General features: G+C 46.0%; 1 protein-coding gene across 1 annotated transcript; it reads right to left on the bottom strand.

Moving 5' to 3' along the window:
* Positions 1 to 316: 316 nt before the first annotated feature.
* Positions 317 to 25,617, bottom strand: LOC147898976 (uncharacterized). The gene is made up of 4 exons (XM_087378543.1): positions 24,954 to 25,617; positions 1,947 to 2,036; positions 1,724 to 1,837; positions 317 to 1,635 (listed from the first exon to the last, which is right to left on the bottom strand). The coding sequence occupies exons 1-4, from the start codon at positions 25,430 to 25,432 to the stop codon at positions 1,539 to 1,541; spliced, it is 780 nt and encodes a 259-aa protein (XP_087234669.1). The 5' UTR covers positions 25,433 to 25,617; the 3' UTR covers positions 317 to 1,538.

Raw genomic sequence — 25,617 nt, 5'->3', positions numbered from 1 at the left:
TGACAAAAAAAGAAATTGCAATCTTTTGCTTTGCAAAACCAAGGTTTATTAAGCGAAAACACAAAGGATACCTTAAGTCACAGGCAGCACACCAAAAGGACTTGCTGTAAGTTGGGTGCCTGTGGGGCTCACTTAATCATAAACAGGATAGTTTACATCTTAAGACAGAAACCCTATAAATTTTGACGGGGTAATTTGAATGCCACAGAGTACTAACAGTTCTGTCTTGAGCAAGGCGCATGTAAGTGGAGTCCCTGAGGTAAACTGATACATACATCAAACTAGCAAGGGCCTGTTTGCTAAAATAGCTGGAGGGGATACGGAAGACAGCAATGAAGCCACAGTTACAATCACAAAATAAAAATGTACACCTTTGTAAGACTCGAATATATCCAATCATACAAATTTGGGATTACACTCTACGTGAGCTTGGTCGTGCTGTTCAGCTCCTGAATCCACATGTCCCCTACTTGACATCCTTAGCCTAAAAGTTTTCCCCATCTTTTAAACAGCAGCACATGCATGCTATGCTCATATAGAAATGATGGATAATACACAGAAGCCTCTCAGGAAAAAAAAAAACGTCTCACTCAGAATGGAACCAACCATACAAACCTTCTTTCCATAGGTCCATTAACTCAAGTGTATTATAAAATATTACAACTTCTCAGTTCTCCAGTTATAATCAGCGAAGGCTAAGAAATCAGTAAAGTTAACTGCTCGGCGTATATGCACTTGATGCTCAAAAGAGGAGCAGGATCAGCAATAGCAGAAGACTCTCACGTTCCCTTATAAACTATCCCAGTTCTAAATGCAAAGTTAAGTGTACACTGTGCAACACACAACAATTACCAAACAAGCCATGCAGAAGAGCTTCTTCAACAGTTGTAAGGCTCAGGCAAGATCACAGTGTACCCACAATTGAGTCAGTAGCAATATATGGTCAATAGACAACAGCAAGCACAGGTGCGCACTGTGAGAGCATGACCAACCTTTCAAGACTGATGATGTCATCAAAGAAGGCACCATGCAGTCACATGTCAAAACAGATATACACAAATTATAGCTCTCAGGGTATAATTCAGGACACAGATTGACAAAATTAGCTTGCCACAAGACATGCAAACTGCCATAAAAAAGATAAGATCCCAAAAACAGCAGGACATTACAAGAACGATCGAGGCTTCAAGCTTATAGGGACTAAGTCAAACCAGGACACCATCAAAAACGAGGTAAAAAGAAAATGTCAACTAGACAATTGCAATGGACAACATTCGACGCTTTTTTCCTATTAACTAAAGAAGTAATCAGTCACCCTGGAAGATGCATATACAAAACTGGGCAACTGAAGCACAGACAGTACGATAACAAGACACAAGAAATCTCATCAATCGCCAACAAAGCAGGGTGATAATCACATAGCAACAAGATCACACGAGATGCACATATTTTCACTCTCCACAGAACACTTCAAGAAAAGTGCATATGCAGAATGCAATAATGCCCGTGACCCTCCTACCTATATCTAACATCTCTCATCAAGCAGACTTTGGCAGCTCGCTCACCACCTCCTTTGACTCAGAGTTTAAATCTGCACTTGACTTAGGATCACTACCCTCGATAGCTGCACCAAACCTGTTTAACCAGTGAATGGAAAACAGCTTAGCACACACCTTACACCATGGACAAAATAAGTAGCATGAAACCCAAATAAAATGCATACCTAGCCGCTCTTGCTTTCCTCTTCTCAGTTTCAGCCGAATCATCTTGCTTTGGTGTCTGTCCAAATCGTTCTTCACGAGCTTTTTTTCTGGACTCTTCATCAGCTATGCCAAACCTACAAAATAGAACTCTTTAGGAGAGCTCAAATACAATCTTTGAAGATCTTTTGTGCATGTGACATAGTTGATCCAAGCATGAAAACAATAAACAAAGACAGCTTATACCTTTCTGCTCGTTGTTTTCTCTTTTCGGCTTCAGTTGAATTATCTACAGATGCATTATTCTTGCTCGAGTTGCCCTGTGCACCACCAAATCTGCAGTATAATATAAGAGAGTTTTCAAACCAAAATCCAGACTAGCAATACAGTGACCTCTTAAAAGGCATCAGAGCAGTCTGACAACTAGCTGTTAAGCTCAAACACTTTCTTCATTTTGAGTGCTCAAGCAAGCGCCTATTAATGTCTGTGTCAGATTAGAAAAATTAATAGTAAGAGGCTAATTAAAGACAACAATCAGAAACATGCAGCTCTGCAGAAAATTCACATGGAGGACAAAATGATATGGATCAGGTTTCAAATCGCTGATGTGAACATAAGATCTGTCTGCTTGAACATAAGCCAATTTGGGTTACGTAGCTTTTGGTTTAGGAGACAAGGGGCGCATCAAATTATGCATTGCCACACGCAATGCATCCAAGGTTACAACATGTGGTAGTGAGCCAATTTGGGTTACTTAGATTTTGGATTTATATCAACGACCATGCACAGCCACAGATGATGCATCCAAAATTACACTCAAGGTTGCCTGGAGCTCTACAAGTGGGTCTTTGTCTTAATCTGTTCAATACAGTTAATCTCAAGAGCAATTATCCAATCATAGCATTGTAGATTGCATGCTTTTATTGGAGTTATGTGCATCTCAAAGTGAGTGAGCGCTTATTTGTGGGTATGCCTGCCCTTTTCAGGATATGATTACCTGTAGACACAGGCCTTTTCCAAGGCTGTTGGGGGGACTGTATAGAGTTATGTGCATATCATAGTGAGTGAGGCTTATTTGTGGGTGTGCCCGCCCTTTTCAGGATAGGATTACCTGTGGACAGAGACCTTTTCCAAGGCTGTTAGAGGGGGACTGTATGGCTCAGCCTCTAGCGCTGGCTGGCCAGGCCACTATTGGCCTTGACCATAGTCAGGTCGAACCGACCTGCAGGCCGAGTCGACTGACCAGGCTGGTCCGTTGACTATGTCATGACGAGAGAAATTATTGTTTAGTTAATTAATAGTCATTAGAAGCTTATTATTGTTAGGTGCCAATTTGATGGTGCGGTTATATGTTTGTATTTATGATCGATCAAGCGGTGTAAATAGTACCGCTAAACTATGTAACATTGGCCAATGATTAGTAATAAAGATGTGCACACACGTGTCTACGTCCTAGGGGCAATAGGAAAGGGAAGCGTGCATTAGAGTGCATTAAATGGTAGGTGCATGGGTCATAGGATAAGGGTAGGTGTAAATGGGAAGATGGAACTTGAGTGATCTCAAGGGACATTAATGAAAGGGTATCACCCTTGATTGTGAATCTCACGTAACATTCTTTCTACCACATTGCATTCATCCGCCTTCTCTCTCCCACCTTGCATGTACTCTCACGAGGGCACTCTTCCCCATTGGAGGGCCAATTGGCATTCAACTTCTGCATGCATTGCACACATTCGCATTCTCGAGAAGTCTGGTTCTTCACATTTGGTATCAGAGTGGTGACAATCCATGACCAGGACGAGAAGCAAGAGATGAGAGAAGAGGGCGGCGCGGAGAAGAGCGTGGCACGACAAAGATCGACGAACGTGCCGGCGGAAAGGCACATGCGAAGGAAGGCACAGTGCGCGAAGGCACTCGACAACAAGCGGCGCATGACGTGCGATCAATGACAGTCGTGAAACCGCGGCGGGGCAACGAATCAGGGAAGGAATGCTTCTCTGACATATATTTCCAGCAAGCAGCCTTTCGTTCCTACAAACAGTCTTTCCAACAAGGCTCGAACATTGCGTTGCAAACAAACTTTTCTTTCCTCCAAAGGCTCAAATTTCGAGGGTCTCAGACAAGGGCTTTCTTTGAAATTTGTTGCTCTTGGATAAGAAACACGGTGTCCTAACGAGGTAACTCCCCCGGTGTGAATGTACCCTTAAAATCCTTAAACTGTAAGGAAAAGAGACCCCCCAACGGAAAGTCGGATCGGAACAAGATTTTAAGGGGGTGATCCACCCACCAAGTACCCCCTATAACGGTATCTAGAGCTCCAATCCACTCAAAATAAGTAGCCCAAACGGAACAAGATTTTAAGGGGGTGATCCACCCACCAACTACCCCCTATAACGGTATCTAGAGCTCCAATCCACTCAAAATAAGTAGCCCAAACGGAGTGTACGAGTTTACAACAAAAATACAAGAACAAATGCCTAAAAGAGAGTGAAGAAGAGGTCATTTGAAGTGGTTCCTGGACACAAGCGAAGCGGGAGTGGGATAAGTACCACCAACTCTACAACACTTGACTTTTGCTGGAAAATAAACCCCTTTTCTGTAATTACAGCAAGTCATTTTCTCTCTTGTATTACTAAAAGGAAAGAATGGAAGGGGGAAGGGAGATCTAACAATGAACTTATTCCTTTTCCTCCATTACCGGAAGGGGAGAGAGAAAGAACACTTTCACCCCCTCCTAAAGAGGATGGATTAGGTGAGAGTTACACACATCTTAAGTATGATAACCCACAAATAGATTTACAGCAATCTCTTCGTAATGAAAGAAGAAATGAGACCGTTCTTGTGAAATGAGACCATCCAAGAACAAGGTGATGAGTTTACACCTTCAACTCGAAATCCAGCACGCATGGATTATAATCCAAGTGCAAGAGCAAGAGAGGAGACTCTTGTGGATAAGCTGATTTTTCAGCTTAGCAATATGATTGAAAAGTCCATTATGACAAGATTAGGGACTAAGAGGGCTCTAAACTTTGGGGATGAAGACTTGAGTACCCCTTCTAAGAGATCCAAATTCCAACCTGGAGAGAGAATCGAGTTCCCAAATATGATGGGGCAAGGGAGGCTGACAAAACCCTCAATTGGATTCGCCATTTTGAGCTATACTTTGCCCATCAAGACAAGACCGAGCAAGAGAAGCTTGCTCTTTGCATCTGAAAAAGGATGCCACAAACAGGAAAAAAGCCTATTCATGAATGAGCTAACTTTGTGGAGCAACCGAAAGCCACTTTCATGCCACCCAGGCATGAAGAGAACCTAACCTTTCGTTGGGAGAGGTTTATTTAGTTCGATAATGAAAGTAATGCAGATTCTACAGCCAAGTTTTGGAAACTCCCGAAACATTTTGCTTCCTTAATCAACTTCTTCTTCTCTTTGTCCATCATAGAAGGAAATGTGACCCATCCAGGACGTGATTGGCTATTCACATTCCTTACAAGAGCTTTACCCTTTACTTTATTATTCTTAAACCGGTTTGGCTTCCTAAAAGCGGGTATGTTGTTGGTCTTAGATGTTGACCCACCCTCCTTACTAAAGGGTTTACAAGCATTCAATTTCCTCTCCGCTATTTCAGCCAGCTTAAAGAGGTCCTTAAGCGTGGTCGAGTTAAACATTTCAACCTCGTATCTTACTTTTGGGCTTAAGGCTGCTAAATACTCTTCTTTCTCCTATCTTCCTCACTCTTTTGGCCGTTCTCTTAGCTAAAACTGCCAAGAAGAATTCAATAAAAAGGAAAGCCAATGCATCCAAGCAAGAGGGTGAGGCTTCTACCTCGTCATCCTCGAAATCTACCAAGACTATTGAGCCAATAGTAAATGCTGTCCATTCAGCCAATACCTTTGGGCCTCATGATCTTTTTAAGGTGTATGGATTCGTGAATGGACAGAGAAAAGTGATTCTCCTAGATGATGGATGTAATTATGACTTAGTGAGTGATAGATTGGTAGAATTACTGCAACTTAAACCAGAACCTATTTAAAACATGTCACTCTCAAGAGCTTTTAGGCGACATAATGAAGAAGACGCATCCATAGTACGGAATATCCCTTTTTGTATACAAAAAATAGAGATCGAAGGGAATTTCTAGTAGCTCCTTTACAAGACATGTCACGATCTGTGACGTATTCCTTTCTCTATATCTAGACTTATGGATAGTTTGATGAATGTCCCACTTGTGGAAGGGTATGCCCTTTCGACGGGACACTTCCTATGAGGCACAACCCTTCACAAGAGACATTCTATTGAAGAGACATTCCTATTGTAATGTACCCTCTCATCAAGGGTCACACCCTTCACAAGGGGTACACACCTCTTCATGCACATACACTTTGGAGTACACACCTTTTCATGTGTGACTTTTCACTCTCTATATAAGAGAGGCCCAACTGTATGGATGACACACTACAGATACTACAGACACTCAAGCAATACAATTATTCCTTGTTCTCTGCTATTTCAATCTCCTTTCTGTTCCTTAGCACATTTCTAAATATAGTAAATCTAGGATTTCTTAGTGTGGTATCAGAGCAAATTTCGCTCCTGCCTGTAGGAAATGCCCCCCACCTTCTAGCGCCTATCTGATACATTTCTTTCCGCTAGAAGGACATCCCTGCACATTGTGCATGGAAGAGATGGAGAGAATGAGCGTAAAAATTTTTAGCGCCAACCCTGCCTAAAGTCATCAATGGCCTCTCCATCTCCCACACATCACGAGTTGATGTGAATGGACACGACAAAAATCGTGTCTTTTCAAGTGCTTGGGCTGTCCCAAGACCAAGGGACGCAACTTTTCCACCATCGGACACACCTTTTGATGAAGAGTTTTCACTCCTCACCCAAGGGACACACCCCATCGTGGAAAAAAGGACACCTCTTCGTGTGGGGACACCCCTTTTAAAAACAGGGACACACCCCTTCATGAAAAGGTACACCTATTCCAAGGGTCACACCCCTTCGAATAGGCACACCTTTTGGCACCAAGCACCCTATATAAAAGGGTACCTAGAGGGGCTAAAGAGGAAAACCCAGCCCCATACCTTAAGGGTACCTAGAGGGGCTAAAAAGGAAAACCCGGCCCCATACCTTAGGTCTTACCCTAGACTACCCACGGGTTAATTAAACCCACACATTAATCTTGGGCAACCACCCAACCTAGGCAGCCACAAACGACAAAAAAAAAAGGACGATCCATTTGACGCCCGTACGGATTTCTGTCAGCAGGCTCGCCTCCCTTGACCGTACGGATTCTGGTCAAGCAAGATCCGCCATGTCTCCCCCCCTCGCCGGTTTGCTGCCCTGGGTTCCTGCCCAGTCCCTGCCAGCCTGCCAGCGCTAGATCAGCGCCAGTTTCCATGCCCATGCTGCCGCGAATCAGCCCTTGGAAGCCTGCAGCCTGTTTCGCCAGCCCTCTATCGTGATCCAGCCTGCAGCCTTGGAAGCCTCTATCGCGATCCAGCATTGGTAGCCGCAGCCTGTTTCACCATACGCAGACTGCCCCCCCCCTTTTTCGCCACCATACCTGCCTTTGCTCAGCAGTGGTTCAGCCCCTCTATCACGATGCAGACAGCCTGTGAAAAGCGCCCTCTTGCTACCTTCCAATCCTGACCAGCCAGGCCGACATCTGCTCCTCGCACCCCACAGGCACTTTTTCTCTGAAATCCAAGGACAGCAACATGGACCTCCGGACAGAGATCTGCAGGCCTTTTCTACGCAACTAATTGGCAGATTAAATCTATGCCAGGTGGATTCGTTCCATTCTACTTCTAAGGATTCTCTTTCATATTGTCATTTGACGCTTATTATCAAATTACAGCAAATGAAAGACACTTCCTTAAAGCATGGAAACCCCTGGTAATTCACCTGTCCCTTCAAGGACATCTCAAGCATCATCTACCACACAATATCGTGTTCAGATTGCACAACCAGCCCATTTCGCAGCTTTGGCATCGGTGGTCTTCTGCGTCACGTGCCCTCCTAGTGATTTGGACCACATCCTATACCTTCTACATGAGGCACCTCAATTACATTACTTCCCCAGCACAGTCCAGGTTGTGTTCCACGAGACACGAAGATACCCAGAACCCGATATTCCTCACAAGTTTGCTGTCCATCTTTGGAGAGATTTTTACCCCTCAGCTTCAGCATCTCCAGGGTACTCTCCACCTCCTTCAGCTCCCAGATATCCTCCTATACAGGTTGTACCTTCCCCAAGACAGTATTTACACTCTGAAGGCACTCCTTCTCCTGGATATCCTCCACTTCCGACAACAGCTCCTTATCCCTTCTCAGATCCGTGGACTCTGCAACCTACCCCTGTACTTTCACGAGCAGTAACACCCATTTCGACATCACCAGTGTTACCTCATACAGGATCTCCTTTACCAGATTTCCACGGCACGGGGACCTCAGATATGTTGCAACGCTCGCGTGCAGCCTCTCCAGAGATCAGCGACTCAAGTCCAAAAAAGACCCCGAGCCATAAACATTCCGATATCCAAACCCGATACCCGGTTTATGATAAGGAGTTTCTTGCCGTTGTACACGCTTATCGCTCTTGGAAACATTATCTCATGGGAGCCGACTCTGTGGTCAAGACAGGCCATCACTCTCTAAAGTATATCTTTACTCAGCCAGTCATGAACGCTCGACAAGCACGCTGGGTTGAGTTTCTGGCCAATTTTCACATGACCATTGAGTACATTCCAGGACTACGCAATGTAGTTGCACATGCTCTCAGTAGGTTAACTCTAGCATCAGCTATGGCAATCTCTACATTATCTGTGGATGTTCCAAATTCATTCAAAGGGAAGTATTTCAATGATAAAGACTTCGGCACAGCAGTACAAGTTCTTTCAAAAGATCAACCTTCGACTTCCAAATAGAAGATTTTCTCATCCTTTTCTTATACGGATGACCTTTTGTATTATCAAGATCGCGTCTGTGTACCACATGACAAGGATGTTCGACGTCTTTTGTTAAAAGAGCATCATGTAGTTCCTTATGCTGCCCATCCAAGCATCAACAAGACTTATAGGTTACTCAGTGCAACATAGACCTGCCCAATACCTGCTACAACAGTGCGACTCCATGCTGCTACTGATCCACCTCTGCTCAGCCCTTGTCCGAACCCTGGCGCACCCTGCACACCTTCCATACACTGCCCTGCAGCAGCCCATACTGATCCGTACAGTGGCTGTACCCTTTCTCTGGGCATACCTTGCCCCAGGTCTCCCTCCCCTATGCTCTCCTCATATGGGGGCTTACAGATGAGGAGGTGACTATTCCAACACCCCCTCTCATCGACACATCCAGGCCCAATGCCAACACGTCGATGACGATTCTCCAGTAACTCCCTGGTTGTAGTCCTCTGGAACTTTTCGATGTCGAAATCTTTTCATCCAATGGCTCTTGCTCCACCAAGTCTGGTTCCGCTTCCGCACACCATCCTGGTACACAGGTCCATCTTTGGTAGCACCTCTTGAAACCACCATCTTCTATCACGTTCCTGCCTTCGAACTCGAGCAATCCAGCCGTCACGATCTTCCAGTTGTCCCCCTCGTAATGAGTGAACAGCCTGGAGTCTTCCTGGCACCATGCTCTAAGGGTCTATTTCAACCCGTCCTTCCTTTGGCAAGGTTTGCAACCAATGAATATTTCCACATAACCAGGACCATGAACTCTCGCTAAATTCTCAAGCAGGTACTCTTCTGGCTTTAGTACTCTTTGCCCATCACCTTCTAGCAATCTGTGTCTGAGATTTGAAGAAGCACCAATACTTTCCCTTCTACCTTCGAAGAAGGCCAATTCCTTCCAATCTCGTATCTCCTGAGAAAAATGAAGAGCAGAGTCTCTCCACAGCATGCTATAAAGGCTCAAATGCAAAATATCAAGTACCCACCAGACTGTTGTACTGCCTGTGTGTTTGCTCTGAAAGCAAACCATGTGCCTCATCGAGGCACTCACCAAGAGCCTGTGTAATCATGTATTGTCTCCTTCTGAAGTACAGCATCCATCTGACCATGAGACCCCAAGGCCCTCCATGGAATCCACCCTCGTGTTAGTGTCAACAGCCACACACCTAAAAGGTACCAAGCGCTCTAGGCTGTCCTTCACCTTCACAAAGGCATCTGACTCCTCGTCGACCCACATCTCTATATCAGACATCCTCACTGTGATTTCTTGGTCAACAAATCTGACCTCGGTAACACTCGATGATGTCACCAGGAACAACTCTTTGATTACCACATTTGCTTTGACCTCTCCCTCTAAATCTGAGTCGGACTCCTTTTTCTTTTCCTGATCCGCCTTTTTCTTTCTACAGTCCTTTGCAAAATGTCATGGCGTATCACAGTAGAAGCATTTCTTCTTCTGCTTCCTCTTCGAAGTCTCCTCGTCGTCAGAATCGTCTTTCTTGGACTTGCCACCGTTAGGCTTGCCCTTTCCTTTGCCAACGTAATCCTTCGCCAGCATCGCCTTGTCGTCTTTGTCGTCGTCGTAAAGCTTCTCCCGAGCTTCTTCCTGTAGCAGGTAATGGACCCAACTCCTCAAGCGTCAAAGATCTGGTCCTCTGTTCTGCTGTCACAGTCGTAACAAAGCTCTTGAAACTCTGAGGTAGCCACCTCAGTACCATCAAGGCCAAATGGCATGAGTCTGTCTTCTGACCAACTGCCGCCAGTTGATCCCTCACCACCTTGACCTTCGTCAAGTAGCTATGTACCGTATCTCCTTCTTCCATATCAAGATTGTGTTGAAGAAGCAAAATCCGAGAGGTGTTGTCCGTCTCGTATAGATCCTTCAGAGTGACCCACTCCTTGGACGTCTCAACCATCCAGATATGTATAGATCCTTCAGTAGACCATAACTCTGAACGCACCTGACTGAACCTGAGTCGCCCTCCTCACAAGGGTACAATCCTCCAGTAGTGGAAGTCGATTCCCTAGAGCTTCTCAATCAAGGTCGTCCTTCAGCAAGGTCGTCCTTCAGGCTCCCACACCTGTGAGCCTCCTACTTGGGCTCTGATACCATGTTAGAAATGACCCAACAGAGAGTATGCACAACGGAAGACTGATAGAATAGCCAAGGAGCTCACGTAGTGTGGTGTGGGGTGTGGAATCACAAACTTCTTAACTTATGTGCATAAAATAGATGTGCAGACTCATCAATAGACAATGAACCAGCCAGATAGAGAAACCACCAAAATAATATACCTAGATGAATCCAAGAACATTCCCAAACTCATCCTCTAAAAACACAACATAGTGCAGTTTCAATCTCACGATAGTCACTCATAAGATTGAAAACCATAAACCACCAAAATAATATATTTCCGTCCAAAGCTATGGACACAATACAGAAGAGATAGATCCAGAGTCCCACCAATGGTGTGGTCCTCTGATCTTACCACAAGGTACTTCTCCTATCTGTTGGCTATCTCTAGACTCGAGCCCGCATGCTCCACCTCGAGCGTCTGTAGACTTTCTGTCCAGAATGGTTCTCTCTACCTTACTGCCTGTAGATCAGCCTAGGTAGGCAGCACTTACTGGCTTAGTCTGCAACCCTCTTTAGGCCTCCTTTACCTCCTGGGAAAAGGCCCAAGGAAGCCCTGTCTGCTGCTCCTGTCTGCTCCAGAGAATGAGATATGAGGGCACCAAGGCCCTCCAAAACCAACCGACCAGCCAGCCCTAATTGGGCCGACTGGCTGGTCTGTAGCAGCCCTAACCAACCGACCAGATGGTTGGCTGGTTGGCTGCCTATCCAGCCCTATTTAGAGCCCTTTTCCAGCCCTTTGTTCCATGCAGGGCCCAGCCCATTTGGACTGCTTACCCCTGTTGGAGAGGTCACCGCCCCATCTGTAAGCCCCCATATGAGGAGAGCATGGGGGGGGTGAACCTAAGCACAAAAGCATGGCACCCAGGTGCTAGTGAAGGGCCTGGCAGAGGCAGCTCAAGGAGCCTTCATGGCAGGATGCAGTCACGGAAGAAGCGACCTGGATGGCAAGGGTTGCAGGCAGGATCTCGACCTGCAGCAAGCCCTGGACAAGGCGCATTGACAGCAGCAGGAACAGCAGTGCTTTGGGGCCTGGAAAGAAACCTGGCGGGCCAGCACAGCAGGCTGGAACAGGCCTCACATGGAGGCAGACAGTGGCGCAGGGCCACGCGGCAAAGAGGGGGATTAGAGGCTGGACTGGACCCTATATTTATAGGGCATCTGCCCTTGAAAGGTGCGCCAAGGGCCCTTGTATTGAGAGCCCCAAAAGAGCAGCCCACAGTCCCATAAATAGGGAGCTGTGGGTCGGTTTTGGTCGGCCAGGGGCAGGGGGCTGAACCGACCAGCAGTCGGCCCTTTCTAGGGCTGCTGGGTCGGTTGGCTGGCCAGGCTCTTGGGCCTATATAAAGAGGGCATTCAGGCCTTATTTTGACATTATCTGGAGCATCAATTCCACCAGCAGAAGGAGCAGCAGCAGGGCTACCTTTGGGCCTACAGTCAGGAGGAGAAAGAAGTATCTTGTGCTGCAGACTTAGCTTGCAGGAAGCTGCCCACCTAGACTGGTTTCCAGACAGCAAGGTGGAGAAGATCATTCTAGACGGAAAGTCTACTCACGCTCGAGGTGGAGCACGCGGACTCTAGTCTAGAGATAGCCAGCAGATAGGAGAAGGACTTTGTGGTAAAATCAGAGGACCACACCATTGGTGGGACTTTGGATCTGTCTCTCTTGTATTGTGTCCATAGTTGTGGACGGAAATATATTATTTGGTGGTTTCTCTATCTAGTTTGGTTCATTGTCTATTGATGAGTCTGCACACCTATTGAATGCACATAAGTAAAGAAGTTTGTGATTCCACACCCACACCGCACACTGTGTGAGCTCCTGGGCATTATTTCCGCTGCGTGTACCCTCTATTGGGTATTTTCTAACAACCCCGCCACCTGCCAGCCCTGTTTGCAGGCCATAGACCTGCCCAATACCTGCTGCAACAGTGCAACTCCATGCTGCTACTGATCCTCCTCTGCTCAGCCCTTGTCCGAGCCCTGGCGCACCCTGCACACCTTCCGTACACTGCCCTGCAGCAGCCCGTACTGATCCGTACAGTGGCTATACCCTTTCTCTGGGCATACCTTGCTCTAGGTCTCCCTCCCCCATGCTCTCCTCATATGGGGGCTTACAGATGGGGAGGTGACTATTCCAACACACTGCACCAATGTAAACACTTTCAGATATGGACAAAGAGTTCTTTGTTGTATGTACACATGCGAGTGATACCTCAATTGGTGCAATGTTGATGCAAGGAGGGCATCCCATTGCTTATGAGAGTAGAAAGCGTCAAGGGGCTGAATTGAAATATATCACGTACTGGCAATCATTCATGCTTTGAAGTTATGGAAGCATTATCTATATGGTTCTCCTTTCAAGATTAAGACTGACCATCAAAGTATCAAGCACTTGTTTTCTCAACCCATTGTTTCTTCAAATCAAATCAAATGGGCTAAATATATTCAATCCTTCGGGGAGCCAAATATTGAATATCAGCCAGGAAAGGAGAATTTAGTAGTTGATGCTTTGAGTAGACGGCCCCAAGTTAATCACATTTGTGTGATTAAGGAGAAATCACTAAGAGCAATGGTTGAAGCTAATGGGAAGCTTCAGCGTAACAAGGTTGGAGGGTTAGAGGCCTATTCCATCATGGATGGATACCTATTGTTGGGACGAGCCATATGTGTACCCAAAATCTAGTCATGAGTTGTCTACTCCTAAAACAGCAAGGTTATTCATTAGGGAGATCTTTAGGTTACATGGGTTACCAAAATCTATTGTCTCCGATAATGATGACCGTTTCATTAGCAACTTTCGGACAGCCCTATTAGAGAATCTCGGAACCAAACTGAAATTTACTACAGCCTTCCATCCTCAAGGAGATAAACAAAGTGAGAATGGCAATCAAACCATAACTACTTTACTTCGAGCTGATGTCCATGACCAACCTAGAAGGTGGCGAGAATTCTTACCTATGTTAGAGTTTACTTATAATAACACTATACACAATTCCACCAAGAAAGCCTCATTCGAAATCATGTATAGGCAATGTTTACCCACTCCAATAGCACACTTGGGCGAGCGAATTTTGGCTGCTGACCAGTTTGATGAGGATGTGTCATAGGTTATTGAGTAGGTCAAAGAACATATTAAGAAGGCCCAGTTTCAACAATCCAAGGCAGCCAATAAGAAAAAAAAATAAGTTTATTACAAAGAGGAAGATTGGGTTTCACTCACAATTGATCAAGTCAGTGAGAGAAAGTACAAAACATGTCAAGTTAGCACCGAAGTTTTATGGTCCATTTCAGATTTCAGCAGCTGTATATCCAGAAGAAGGATCCAAAGCGTATGAGTTGAAATTACCAGCCCACTGGCGTATGAAGAATATCTCTCATGTGAACAATTTGAAGAGATACTATGGCGATACTTCTGCATTTTTGGATACTCAGCATCAAGAACTTGAACTTGATGAAGTTCTTACTCCATAACAGATTGTGTACCATAGAGAGAAGAGTACTCGTGGAAAGAAGAGATATGTGTATTTATTGAAGTTTAAAAACCAGCCAGCTAGTGACACACAATTGATGGAAGAAAAGTTCTTTACAGATTTTCCACAGATTATAAAGAGGCGATGCAATTGCAGAAGTAACAAGAGAAAGTGCACGTAAGAGGAAGAGACAAGCAATAATCCAAAACAGGTCTTCTGCTCATTCAAGCAAGAGGGAGTGTCATAACAAGAGAAATTATTATTTAGTTAATTAATTGTCATTAGAACCTTATTATTGTTAGGCGCCAATTTGATGGTGGGGTTATATGTTTGTATTTATGATCGATCAAGCGGTGTAAATAGTACCGCTAAACTAAGTAACATTCGCCGATGATTAGTAATAAAGATGTGCAGACACGTGTCTAGGTCCTAGGGGCAATAGGAAAAGGAAGGGTGCATTAGAGTGCATTAAATGGTAGATGCATGGGTCATAGGATAAGGATAGGTGCAAATGGGAAGATGGAACTTGAGTGATCTCAAGGGACATTAATGAAAGAGTATCACCCTTCATTGTGAATCTCACGTAATGATTAGTAATAAAGATGTGCACACACGTGTCTAGGTCCTAGGGGCAATAGGAAAGGGAAGGGTGCATTAGAGTGCATTAAATGGTAGATGCATGGGTCATAGGATAAGGATAGGTGTAAATGGGAAGATGGAACTTGAGTGATCTCAAGGGACATTAATGAAAGGGTATCACCCTTCATTGTGAATCTCACGTAGCATTCTCTCTACCACATTGCATTCATCCGCCTTCTCTCTCCCACCTTGCATGAAGGTCGAAATAGAAACAAGTACTCTTACGAGGGCACTCTTCCCCATTGGAGAGCCAATCGATCGACATTCAAATTCTGCGTGCATTGCACACATTCGCATTCTCGAGATGTCTGGTTCTTCACCTAGAGCATTCTACTCCTTGTATATATAGTTGCCATTGCTTCATTCTTGTGTTGACACTCTCTCTGTGTATGCTTCCGCACTGCACTACTCTCACATTGTATCGGATGAATAAGTCATCCAAGACCAAGGGAGGGTCGAATTGAGGCGCCATTTCTAAAGGAGTTCCCACGCTTTGGAGGATCGTCGACCTCGAAAGGAGCAAGTGTTGCAGACCATCCCTGAGGATGATTCTGTGATGGATGCTACAAGGATGGGTATTGGCTCCAATGGGGGAATCACAGATGATGGCAACGAAATTATTGATACCCATGGCAGTTGCAGACAGGAGATTACTGAGGGCACTGTGCAAGTACCTCACGGTCAGGAGCAGATTAATAATGGAAATCTAGACCCTATAGCTTGAATTTATGAAGGATCTGTTCTGGCTGCGAAATTTCGGCTTCATCAAGAACTTCAGGTTATTGCTCGTAAGAAATCTCTGAAAGAGGAGGTCCAAAATATGGCATCAACCAAGCTACATGGAACACGTTGTGCATAGTCCAACTGTCTGGTAGGCGTAACTTCATTGAGACATCGTTGATCTTTTGAATAATAGGGAATGGTCCGAAGCTCCTGAAGGACAGCTTAGGGCATCGCTTGCCCACCTGCTTCAATCGTTGCTTGATAATGTGTAAATACACCCATTGACCCTCTTTATACTGGACATCTCGTCTGGATTTATTAGCTTGGCGTGTATACGATGCTTAGGAGTGAGGTAAATCGCCGTCCAAATGCCGCTTCATAAGGTGTGCAACCAATACTCGAAGAATAGGTATAAGAAACTCCTCCCACTTTCCTTGGGCATCATGACAATATGATTTCAAAATATCAAATGCCATACCATTATACTTTTCCATCTCGTCGTTCAATAGCGGATGGAAAGCGCTGGGCATCTACAACTTAGTACCAAAATTATCAAACAAGGCTCGGCATCTTTGGCCAATAGAAATAGCGCTCCAACTTCTCCAAAGTCCCGTTGATACCTCTGTGACCACCGATAAAGGCATCATGGGCATCATGAAGAAGCAACTGTCGTTTGTCTTTGAGTACACACAACCTTTTCTTATAGAAAAGCCAACCGTCCTCTAATGAGTAATGGCCTGGAGCAAGCGTCGTGGCGAACTAGAACTGCGTGCCAAATTCTGCTGACTCCGCGTAATGTGCCTTCAAGCTATCAAGATCCTTTCATTTGATTTCGAGCACAGTGGCCAATGGTCTAGATGGAACCTTTCCGACTAAGAGCGTCTGCAACAGGGTTGTTTTTGCCGGGAACGTACTCGATCATTCCCCCAAACTGCTGGAATATCTGACTCCACCGCTGCTGCTGATCACTCCATTGCATACTAGACATTGTCTGAAGCCACTTAAGGGCTTGGTGATCTGTCTTCACCGTGAAAGTCCGTCCATATAGAAAAGACTTCCAATGTTTTAATGTCTAGATGACACCGAGGAGCTCTCTATCATACACTGAATAGTTCTTTTCGGCATCGTTAAGCTTTCTGCTGTAGTATGCCACGGGCCTATCTTCTTATTGTAAAACTGTCTCTATGGCGACATTGCTAGTGTCTGTGATTACCAGAAATGGATCATCCCAAGAGACGATCTTCATAATCGGTGCTGTCGTGGCCAACCGTTGCAAGTTGTGGAAGGCCTGCAAAGCTTTGCCTATGACTTGAACTTTTTGTCTGCGTGTTTTTACCCCCTTGAGTAAATCTGTAAGAGGGGCTACGTATGTTGAGAAACCCTCCATGTGCGAGCTGTATGCTTGACACAAACCCACAAAGGATCAGATCTCTTGGGCCGTCGTGGGGACAGCCCAACTTGTGATAGCTTGGATCTTCTCAGTGTCCAATCGAATCCCTTGAGCACTAATGATGTAGCCCAAATATTGAATTTTCAGCAATCCGAATTCACTTTGCTTTGCGTTGAGATATAGCTGGTTATCACGTAATAACTGTAGGGCACATTACACATCCTTAATATGCTGCGCGGCTATTGCGAAAAAGATAAGGATATCATCGAGAAAGATGAACAGGCACTTCCCAATATACTCTGCAAATACCCAGGACATCATCTTGTTGAATGTTGGTGGTGCATTCTTCAGACCAAAGGGCATGACGACGAACTCATAATGAGCTCGCTCAGTTCGAAAAGCTATCTTTGAGATGTCAGCTTGAAAAATCCGGACTTGATGATAGTCACTCTTGAGGTCAATCTTTGAAAAAAATCTTGCACCATTGAATCTTTCCAAGATGTACTCAATGCGGGGCATAGGAAACTTGTTGCTTACCGTAAGCTTGTTGAGTGCTCTGTAGTTGACACATAGTCGTGCAGACTTATCCTTCTTTGCCACAAATGGAATGAAGAAGAAGGTCTAATAAACCCTGCGCGCAGTAATTGAGACAATTGCTGCTCTAACTCCCCCTCCATAGACTTTGAAAGTCGATAAGGAAACTTACTTGGAGGTGTCGAGTCTGGAAGGAGATCGATGCGATGGTCTTCCGGTCGGTTGGGAGGTAGCTGGGGTGGCAGATCATCCCGGAGCATGATGTCTTTGAACTCTTGGAGTAGATCCACCATTGCTTGCCCCATCGGAGGAGCGGCTTGAACTGCAGTGATCTGGCACTGGACATAGACAAGTGCACACATGGCACTCTTGCGGACGACGCAACCTGCTTGAATATGAGAGATTAATGAAATCCCTAGTATGCTTCGATCACCGCATATCACGACGGGCTCAAGTAAGCCTTCCACAATTGTGAAGGTCACCTGCCGCCAATCAGGCGTCGAAACATGCTCACGAAACCACTGAATCCCGAGAATCATGTCGCACCCCATCAAAGGAGTCAATATAAAATCCCGCGTAAACATGGCCTTCTGAACTGAAAAAGTGAACTGGATGGCCTTATGCGTGATGTGTGTGCACAAGCCGGGCGTGAATCCGTCCACTACAAGCTCATGAGGCACCAAGGTGCACCCCACTATCTTGGCAAGCTGAGGGGAGATGGCATCTTTTGAGCTCCCCATATCGAATAGGACTAAACCGATGCCCGTTAGCTGTGCCGTACGCTCGAATCAGCGCCTTCTTTTGATCTGAGAAGTCACCCTCCTCCTTACCTTGAAAGACCACCGTGGGAACAGCGTTCAAAGCAAGAAGACGGCATTCGTAGCTGAGGATGGAGGCGGGGCTGAAAGAGCCAATACATTAGCGACGGACGAAGTAGGTGCTTCCGCAGCCTTTTCGGCAAGCCACTTCGAACAATCCTTCTTGCCATGCCTCGCGATGTGGTGGCAATGAAAGCAGCGATGTTCTTAGTGGTACCGCTTCTGCTCGTCGGACTCTAGATAGCCTCCTGTAATACCCGCTTTAGCCTTCTTTTGGAAATGGTTGTCTTTCTTCTGGAAATGGTTGTCTTTCTTCTGATCCTTACCCGCTGTGTTGTTTGACTGCTGTGAGGCTTTGGAATCTTTCTGGACATGCTTCTTGTAATCGGGCGGGTCGAAGTTCCGAATGGTAAAACGTATGTTCGTGTCCAATCCTCGAATGAATTGCTTCATCTTGGCGCTCTTCGTCACGCCCAACTGTTATGCCAGTGTGATGACCTTGTTACTATATGTCAACACAGGCAAACCATCCAAGTTAAGCAAATATTGGGATGGGAGAAAACGGCCTTTGAGGTCGGCCACAAACGTTGCTTAAACAAAATTCGCCTTAAACGTGTTTGGGTCAATATGCTTACTAGCCCAATGCTGCCACCAAGTCACCGCCTCACCTGTAAGATGAGGGGTTGCAAGGTGGATTTTATCTTGCTCATCTTGAATCCGTGCTAACGGAAAATGAGCTACAAACTGATGAATAAACTGTACAATTGCTGAATGGTCACACTTACCATCATACTTAACAAAATTTGGAGTGAACCGAGTGAGTGGTGTTACCTTTGTCGATGGTGAAGCTGTGGCGGAGACGGCTGCTACGCTCAAACTTGCCTGCATAGCGGCTAACATCTGTTTGTGTTGGAGAAGCATCGCCTCTCGGTCTAGCTTTTGTTGCCTCTCTGCCTGGGCGAGCTCTACGCGTCGCAGTGCCTCCTCATTTTTTCATTCCTCACGCATCAACAAGAGCGGTTTTTCAAAAATCTGTGGTTCCTCTTTCTTCCAGCAGCTTTTCTGCTTCTTTTTCCTCTAGACATTGTTTTGTATGATCCAGCTATCTTCTACTTTCTTCCAGTTGGGATGAATGTTCTTCGAGTCAGCAGGACCTGATTCTACTCTAGAACGTTCGCCATCACTTCTTGAGCATTTGGCGGAAGCGTATCTTATTGGTAGGCTTTCTCCTCTTCAAAGTCTTCGCGGTTGAAATCTTTTCCTGACCCTTCCATGGCGCTTGATTGTGTGTCCTTTCCGGATCTCAACACAACCATACACTCGCGGTAGTCAAGCTGGATACAGACCGAAGCTCTGATACCAATGTAACATGCAACGGTTATCTGATCGTGTAATTCACAACAAGACCTTTAAACCTTTAGCGAGGAATGAGCGTTGTTTACCATAGAGAGAGAAAGGAGATGAGGGTAGAGAGAGAGTAGAGTCGACAACCGATTGGGTCCCTGTACCCACTGAGGGCCCCCTCCCCAATCACGGGAGAATTTACTTTATACTTGGAGAACTGAGAAATACAAAGAACACTCTTCGAGAGAGCACGGAACGCGCTTCTGAAGAGCTCACTGTGCACACGTATAGCAGACCCAAGGACCTGAGAGGCAACGCTGACCAATACCGAGACCTTGATGCTGTCCACACTGACAATGTAGGACGCTTCTGCAAGGCAAGGAAGAGGCTTGTGCTGTCTACCGGAATGCAAGGTTACTGTGTGAGTGAGAGAGTGAAAACTAGAAGTGATAGATCCTATGAGAGAACTGAGAGATGACTGAAATATAGAGCTGAGAGTGAGCTGTGTAAACTGTAAAAGAGAGATGAGAAAGCTAGGAAACAGTGTCCAAACCTCTCTCCGTTTGCTGGTCCAAACCTCCGACTGTTGTGCTGCCACGCACCAGCAAGAAGGCCACAAAGGAGCCCTAAACCAAGGCATGTCCGGACCGTACCCTCCTGAAACACTAAGCAACCTGCCCAAATGTCCATTGGACCCTGAGCCACCTCTACATAGGTAGACTACACTATGCTAACCTCGCGGGGACAAGCACACCCACAACAAGGCCCTCACTCATGACCTAACCTAACTATGGTACATCAGGAGATGCTAATGTCCAACACCCCCTCTCATCTCTTGGATGTAACATGATCTCGAGGGAGCTGGGTGTGCCGCTGCACCAACTGGAGGAATCCGTTGTGTGATGCTCCATCGCTGCCGCCACAGGTGTTGTCAAAGGAGCCCCCCTCTTGCCACGAACCGTCTCAACGCGATCACTGGAAACCTGGTATTGCAGCCCCCAAGCCACAGGTGTTTGGCATCCTCCTTTGGTCCAACACTGGTACAATAATCCAACTTGTACAACAATCCAACTGATACCGCCACGGTGCAAGGTCTCCTTCCCTCCATGGGTGCTTGTATCGTAGAGCTATGCAGCCCCTCTTGAAGCCCCCGCTCAATGCCAAACTGGTATACTGCCCCCAGATCAATGAAGCTCTATGCTCAAGAAACAATGGGCATTGAACTGCTCACTAGGATCAATCTGCTGTGTCTGGATTCCCACATTGGCAATCATTTCACCCATCTGGATCTCCAGCAACTAAGCAGCAGCAGCAAAACACAAGGAAACCCCCTCTGGATCTGCCACGTCATTACGTCAAAACAAAATCACCTACATGCTGCTAGTTGAGCAGGAGATGCACTCCTTAAGACCTATGAAAGGGTGAAGCAGAGCTTTGGATGGAAGGGGCTATGGAAGGATGTATACAAGTATGCACAAAGCTGCAGGCCCTGCCAAACAAAAACCTCAGGCCAGCATGTTTGCTTCAGCCTCTGCCCATTCTGGAGTGTAAATGGACCCACATTTCAATGGACTTCATAACTGGTCTACCTGTGACAGCTAGGGGCTGGAATAGTATCTTTGTTGTTGTGGATAGGCTCACCAAGGCAGCAGACTTTATACCCACAAAGACAAAATATTCAGCCTCTATGGTTGCTGCTCAACATGTGTTCAAATTACATGGTCTGCCACAGGAAATAGTGAGTGACAGAGATACCAAATTCATGTGTACAATCCTCACTCCAAGTACTGCTGACCATCCACAAACTGATGGCCAGCCTAGAATGGTCAATAGGTGGCTAGGGGAGTACCTTACACATTTCTGTTTTGACACCCAGACCACTTGGGACAAATGGCTACACTTGGCTGAGTTTTGTTATAACACCACCAAGCACATCCCCATAAGGATGAGCCCATTGAAGGCCATGTATGGGTACAAGGTTCTTGTTCCCTCTATTGTTTTGGATGGAGCCATGACTAACCAGCAAGCTGTTGATGAGTTGGCAGCTTTACTTCCGCAATGCAAAGCCACATGGTAAAAGCCCAAGCACGCATGAAGGCCTATGCTGATGATCACAGGAGGGAGCTTGCATTTGAAGGAGATTCTCTCTCAGGCTCCATAAGGCTAGGTACGCCTCATTGAAAAGGAACACAAGCACTAAGCTGGCCCACAGATACTATGGTCCTTGGGGAAGTGGCCTAGAGGTTGGAGCTGCCCTCTTCTACCAGGATTCATAATGCATTCCATGTATCCCTTTTAAAGAAATACTTGGGCCCCACATATCAGGTTATGGAAGAGCTGCCTCCCATGGATGAGGAGGGCCATATTCAGTATATACCTGAGAGGATCATGGATTCAGAGATCACATCCCCAGAAATAAATCCTACATTGAGTACTACATCAAACGGCGGGGATTACCAGAGGATGAGTCTCCTCTTCTTTAGTGGATCAATACCCTTACTTGCTCACCTGATGTTTGGCACCAGATATGATCATTTTCCAGCTATATGGAGCTGTTGGGACTTTGTTTTGGAGGGGTTTGTTGACAGCTGGACTCACTCCAACCTACATGAATTTTCTCCCATTCTGTTGTTGTCCTCCCTTGCAAATTTGAGAGCAAATTTCTTTAGGCAAGGTGGACTATAACAAAGGTCAAATTTACTAGTAATTTTTATTCTAGTTAGCCTCTAAATGGCTTTGTAAATAAGTAATATCCTAGTGGGGAAGCCTAATGTTGCCACATGACATCCTAGGGTGGCTATCCCATAAGCGTAGATGTACTTTGTCCACACCTATACCTATAAAACGGGGCCCTTGCGATACTTTGTGCCCATCTCACACATCCATTCGTGAAAATGAAATCTAATGCTCATTACTCCTAGCTAAGCCTCATTGCTCTTGGCGGGACTGAACTGACCTGAACTAGGAATACCCTTCCTAGCATGTCACTTGTGCAACCCATCACGAGCTGGGTATTCTACATGTGATTCCAAGTACTTTGAAGATTATGTACATGAATTCTACTATTTACTTGCTATCCTATCCATCTACTGTTAGATGTTGTCATTATTGCATGCCTAGGATGTAAAACTAGGGTTAAACTAGCATGCCATAGGCTAGTTCAACTACAAATCTTTTCTAATGCAGGCCAAGATTCTCCATGATCAGTTACTAGCTATGGGTGTTGCTTTAACTACTAGTCCGTTAGCATCACACATTCTTACCAAGCTCCCTCCAAATTACGACATAGTTGCCCTAGCGTTGAGATGCCATCAGGTCACAACACATCAATTGGACTTTTGATGACCTAAGCTCTCTTTTCTGATGCAGACCAAGGGTCTCCATGATCAGTTTACTGCTTATGGGCACTGCTTTGACTACAAGACAGTTGGCATCACTCATTCTTACCAAGCTCCCTCCGGATTACGACATATTTGCCTAAGCATTGAGGTGCCAAGTCACAACACATCACTTGGACTTTGATGACCTAAGCTCCCTTCTCCTAGAGAAGGAATCTATTCTTATCTCCTATGGGAAGCTCAAGATCACTCTAGGTGCTACTTCAGGTGGCGGAGAAGCACTTGCGACAGTGCACAAGAACAAGCGGGGCAAGGGTCACAAATGCGGTAAGCATCTGGCCAAGGATTGTTGATTTAAGAAGAAATCTAAGGACCAAGATTCATAGTCAAATACATCTTCCACTAATTCTGGTGGTTCCAAGGCTGTTATTGCCAAGACTACCCTAGTAGAAAAAGGGGTAGGGGTAGATTAGAGGAAGAGGATAGAAGGGGAAGAAGGGAAGAGAAGGGGTAGGAGACACAGATACACACACACACAGAGTGCTGAAACCGTACCCTAACCTTACTCCATTTGCTGATCCGAATCCCCGACTGTTGTGCTGCGTAGAGACATTCCAGGAGGGCTGAACTGAGGCCAAAAGCTTAGGCTGATCAGAGGCCAACTCTGGAAGTGTTCAGGGCTGCACAAGAGGGGCTGGAGGGGAGCTGTTTTGGAGTGCTGAAGGCTGGGAGGCTGAGTGAGAAATGAGGGCCTGGAGGCCCCCTATTTATAGATCTGTCTAACTTGACCTAAGGCTGAGAGACAGACTTACGTAGCTTGTGCCTGACTGTCCCTGGACAAGGGCTCACAAAGGGTCACAGCATACGACAAAATCTCCTATTAGGGAACTATTATGCACTTGTTGATGTAGCCAATGTGTCACGTTGCACCCAAGTGCAGGGGTGCATGTGATAGATATGTCAGACCTCAATCGTGTGTGCCCCGGTCACTCTCCGTGTCGTGTGTGGACTCGGCGCCCCTAGCTCAATGGTATCATGTCGACTCTCTCTCCAGGTTTGTAGGCTGTAGGTACGAGGGAGGAGGAGGGAGAGTAGATAGGCCACCTCTCATAGTCAATCTCTCACAATTTCACACATCCAAGAGTACAAGCTTTTTTATTACTGCCCATATCTTGAACACATTGGAATAAATGTTGCAGCCAAACCCTTGGCTGTGTTATTAAAGGTGCAAACTATGAATACGACAAGGACACACAGCCAAGTATGTGCACGGCAACTTACCATGCAGATGGCATGGCTTGGCACTTTGGCCATAGAGGCACAGCCCCAGCTTAAAGAAAGCCCAAGTAATAAATCCATAGAGCTAGGGCTGGAGGTGACATGCTAAAGAATATAAACAAGCTGAGTGCAGAACTTAATTAACTAACAAGAATAAAAACTGTCTCAATGAACTCTGATAAATTACACCATGGTAAGGTCCATAGACTTTACAAGACTACAGCAAGAGGCCAGGAAGGAGACCTATTGACCGCTGTGGCATTTAACCCCCCCCCCTCTCTCTCTCTCTCTCTCTCTCTCTCTCTCTCTCAATACTGATAGTTTGTCACATTCTCTAGTTTGGAAAGGGCAGGCGTTAGTGGTGCAGCTGCATGTGGCTCTGGTTTGTCCACAGGTCCTGCCCCCCCTCTCCCCCCCCCCCTCTCTCTCTCTCTCTCTCTCTCTCTCTCTCTCTCTCACACACACACACACATACAGAGAGGAACTAGCATAATGCTTGCAGAAAAAGGCGCTAAAAATGCTTCTTTGACAAGACAGATTTGAAGGCAGGAAAAGGCCATGCTATAAACATTATTGTAACTGCAGAAGTAAAACCCTAAACAAAGTTTGGAGACTACCTTGCAGCCCTTATTCGCCGTTTCTCCTCTTCAGAGACCTGCAAATCTAACCCAAACCGCTCAGCGCGACGTTTCTTCTTATCAAGGTCTGACAGAGAGCCAGCCGAACCGTTGGTGGCGCTAGGCTCCTTCTTTTGATCTTCCTTTGCCAAAACCGACGCTTCGAGAGTGGTACCTGACTCTGACTTTGCAATCTCTTCCGGAGGAATGTTCGCCTCCGAGATATCTACTGTTTCGCTTGCTTTCTCTTCTGGCAATTTGGCTTCCTCCTCCTCCTGCAATTTCTGTGTTTCCTCGACAACCGCATTGGCGGCGGTTTCAGCAGCCTTGGAAGCGCTCTCGAGGCGTTGGATGAGCAAGGGTCTCAGACCCTCCGTATCTAAACCCCTGCTAGCGAGGGCATCGCGGAGCTCCTGCTTATTCATTTTTCGCCACTCCAAGGAGGCAGCTTTAGGGGGGAGAGCAATGGGAGATGCCATGGGAAAAAAAGGCGGGGGGCAAGGGCAGTCGGAGGGGGATGACTGCCAAAAGGAATGGGGAGGGGGAACATGCAGTGATAAAGGTATTAAAAGTATATGGGTATGGCGAGGGCTATGAGGAAGGGTAAGGGTAGGGCTGGAGGAAGAGACGCGCCATCAAAGCTTACACCCCCACCCAATCAGTG

This window comes from Dipteris shenzhenensis, chromosome 8, assembly GCF_047967505.1.
Source record: "Dipteris shenzhenensis isolate YYH24624 ecotype China chromosome 8, Dip_SZ_1.0, whole genome shotgun sequence".
Lineage (NCBI taxonomy): Eukaryota > Viridiplantae > Streptophyta > Polypodiopsida > Gleicheniales > Dipteridaceae > Dipteris > Dipteris shenzhenensis.
This window is presented reverse-complemented; position numbering and strand designations above follow the sequence as displayed.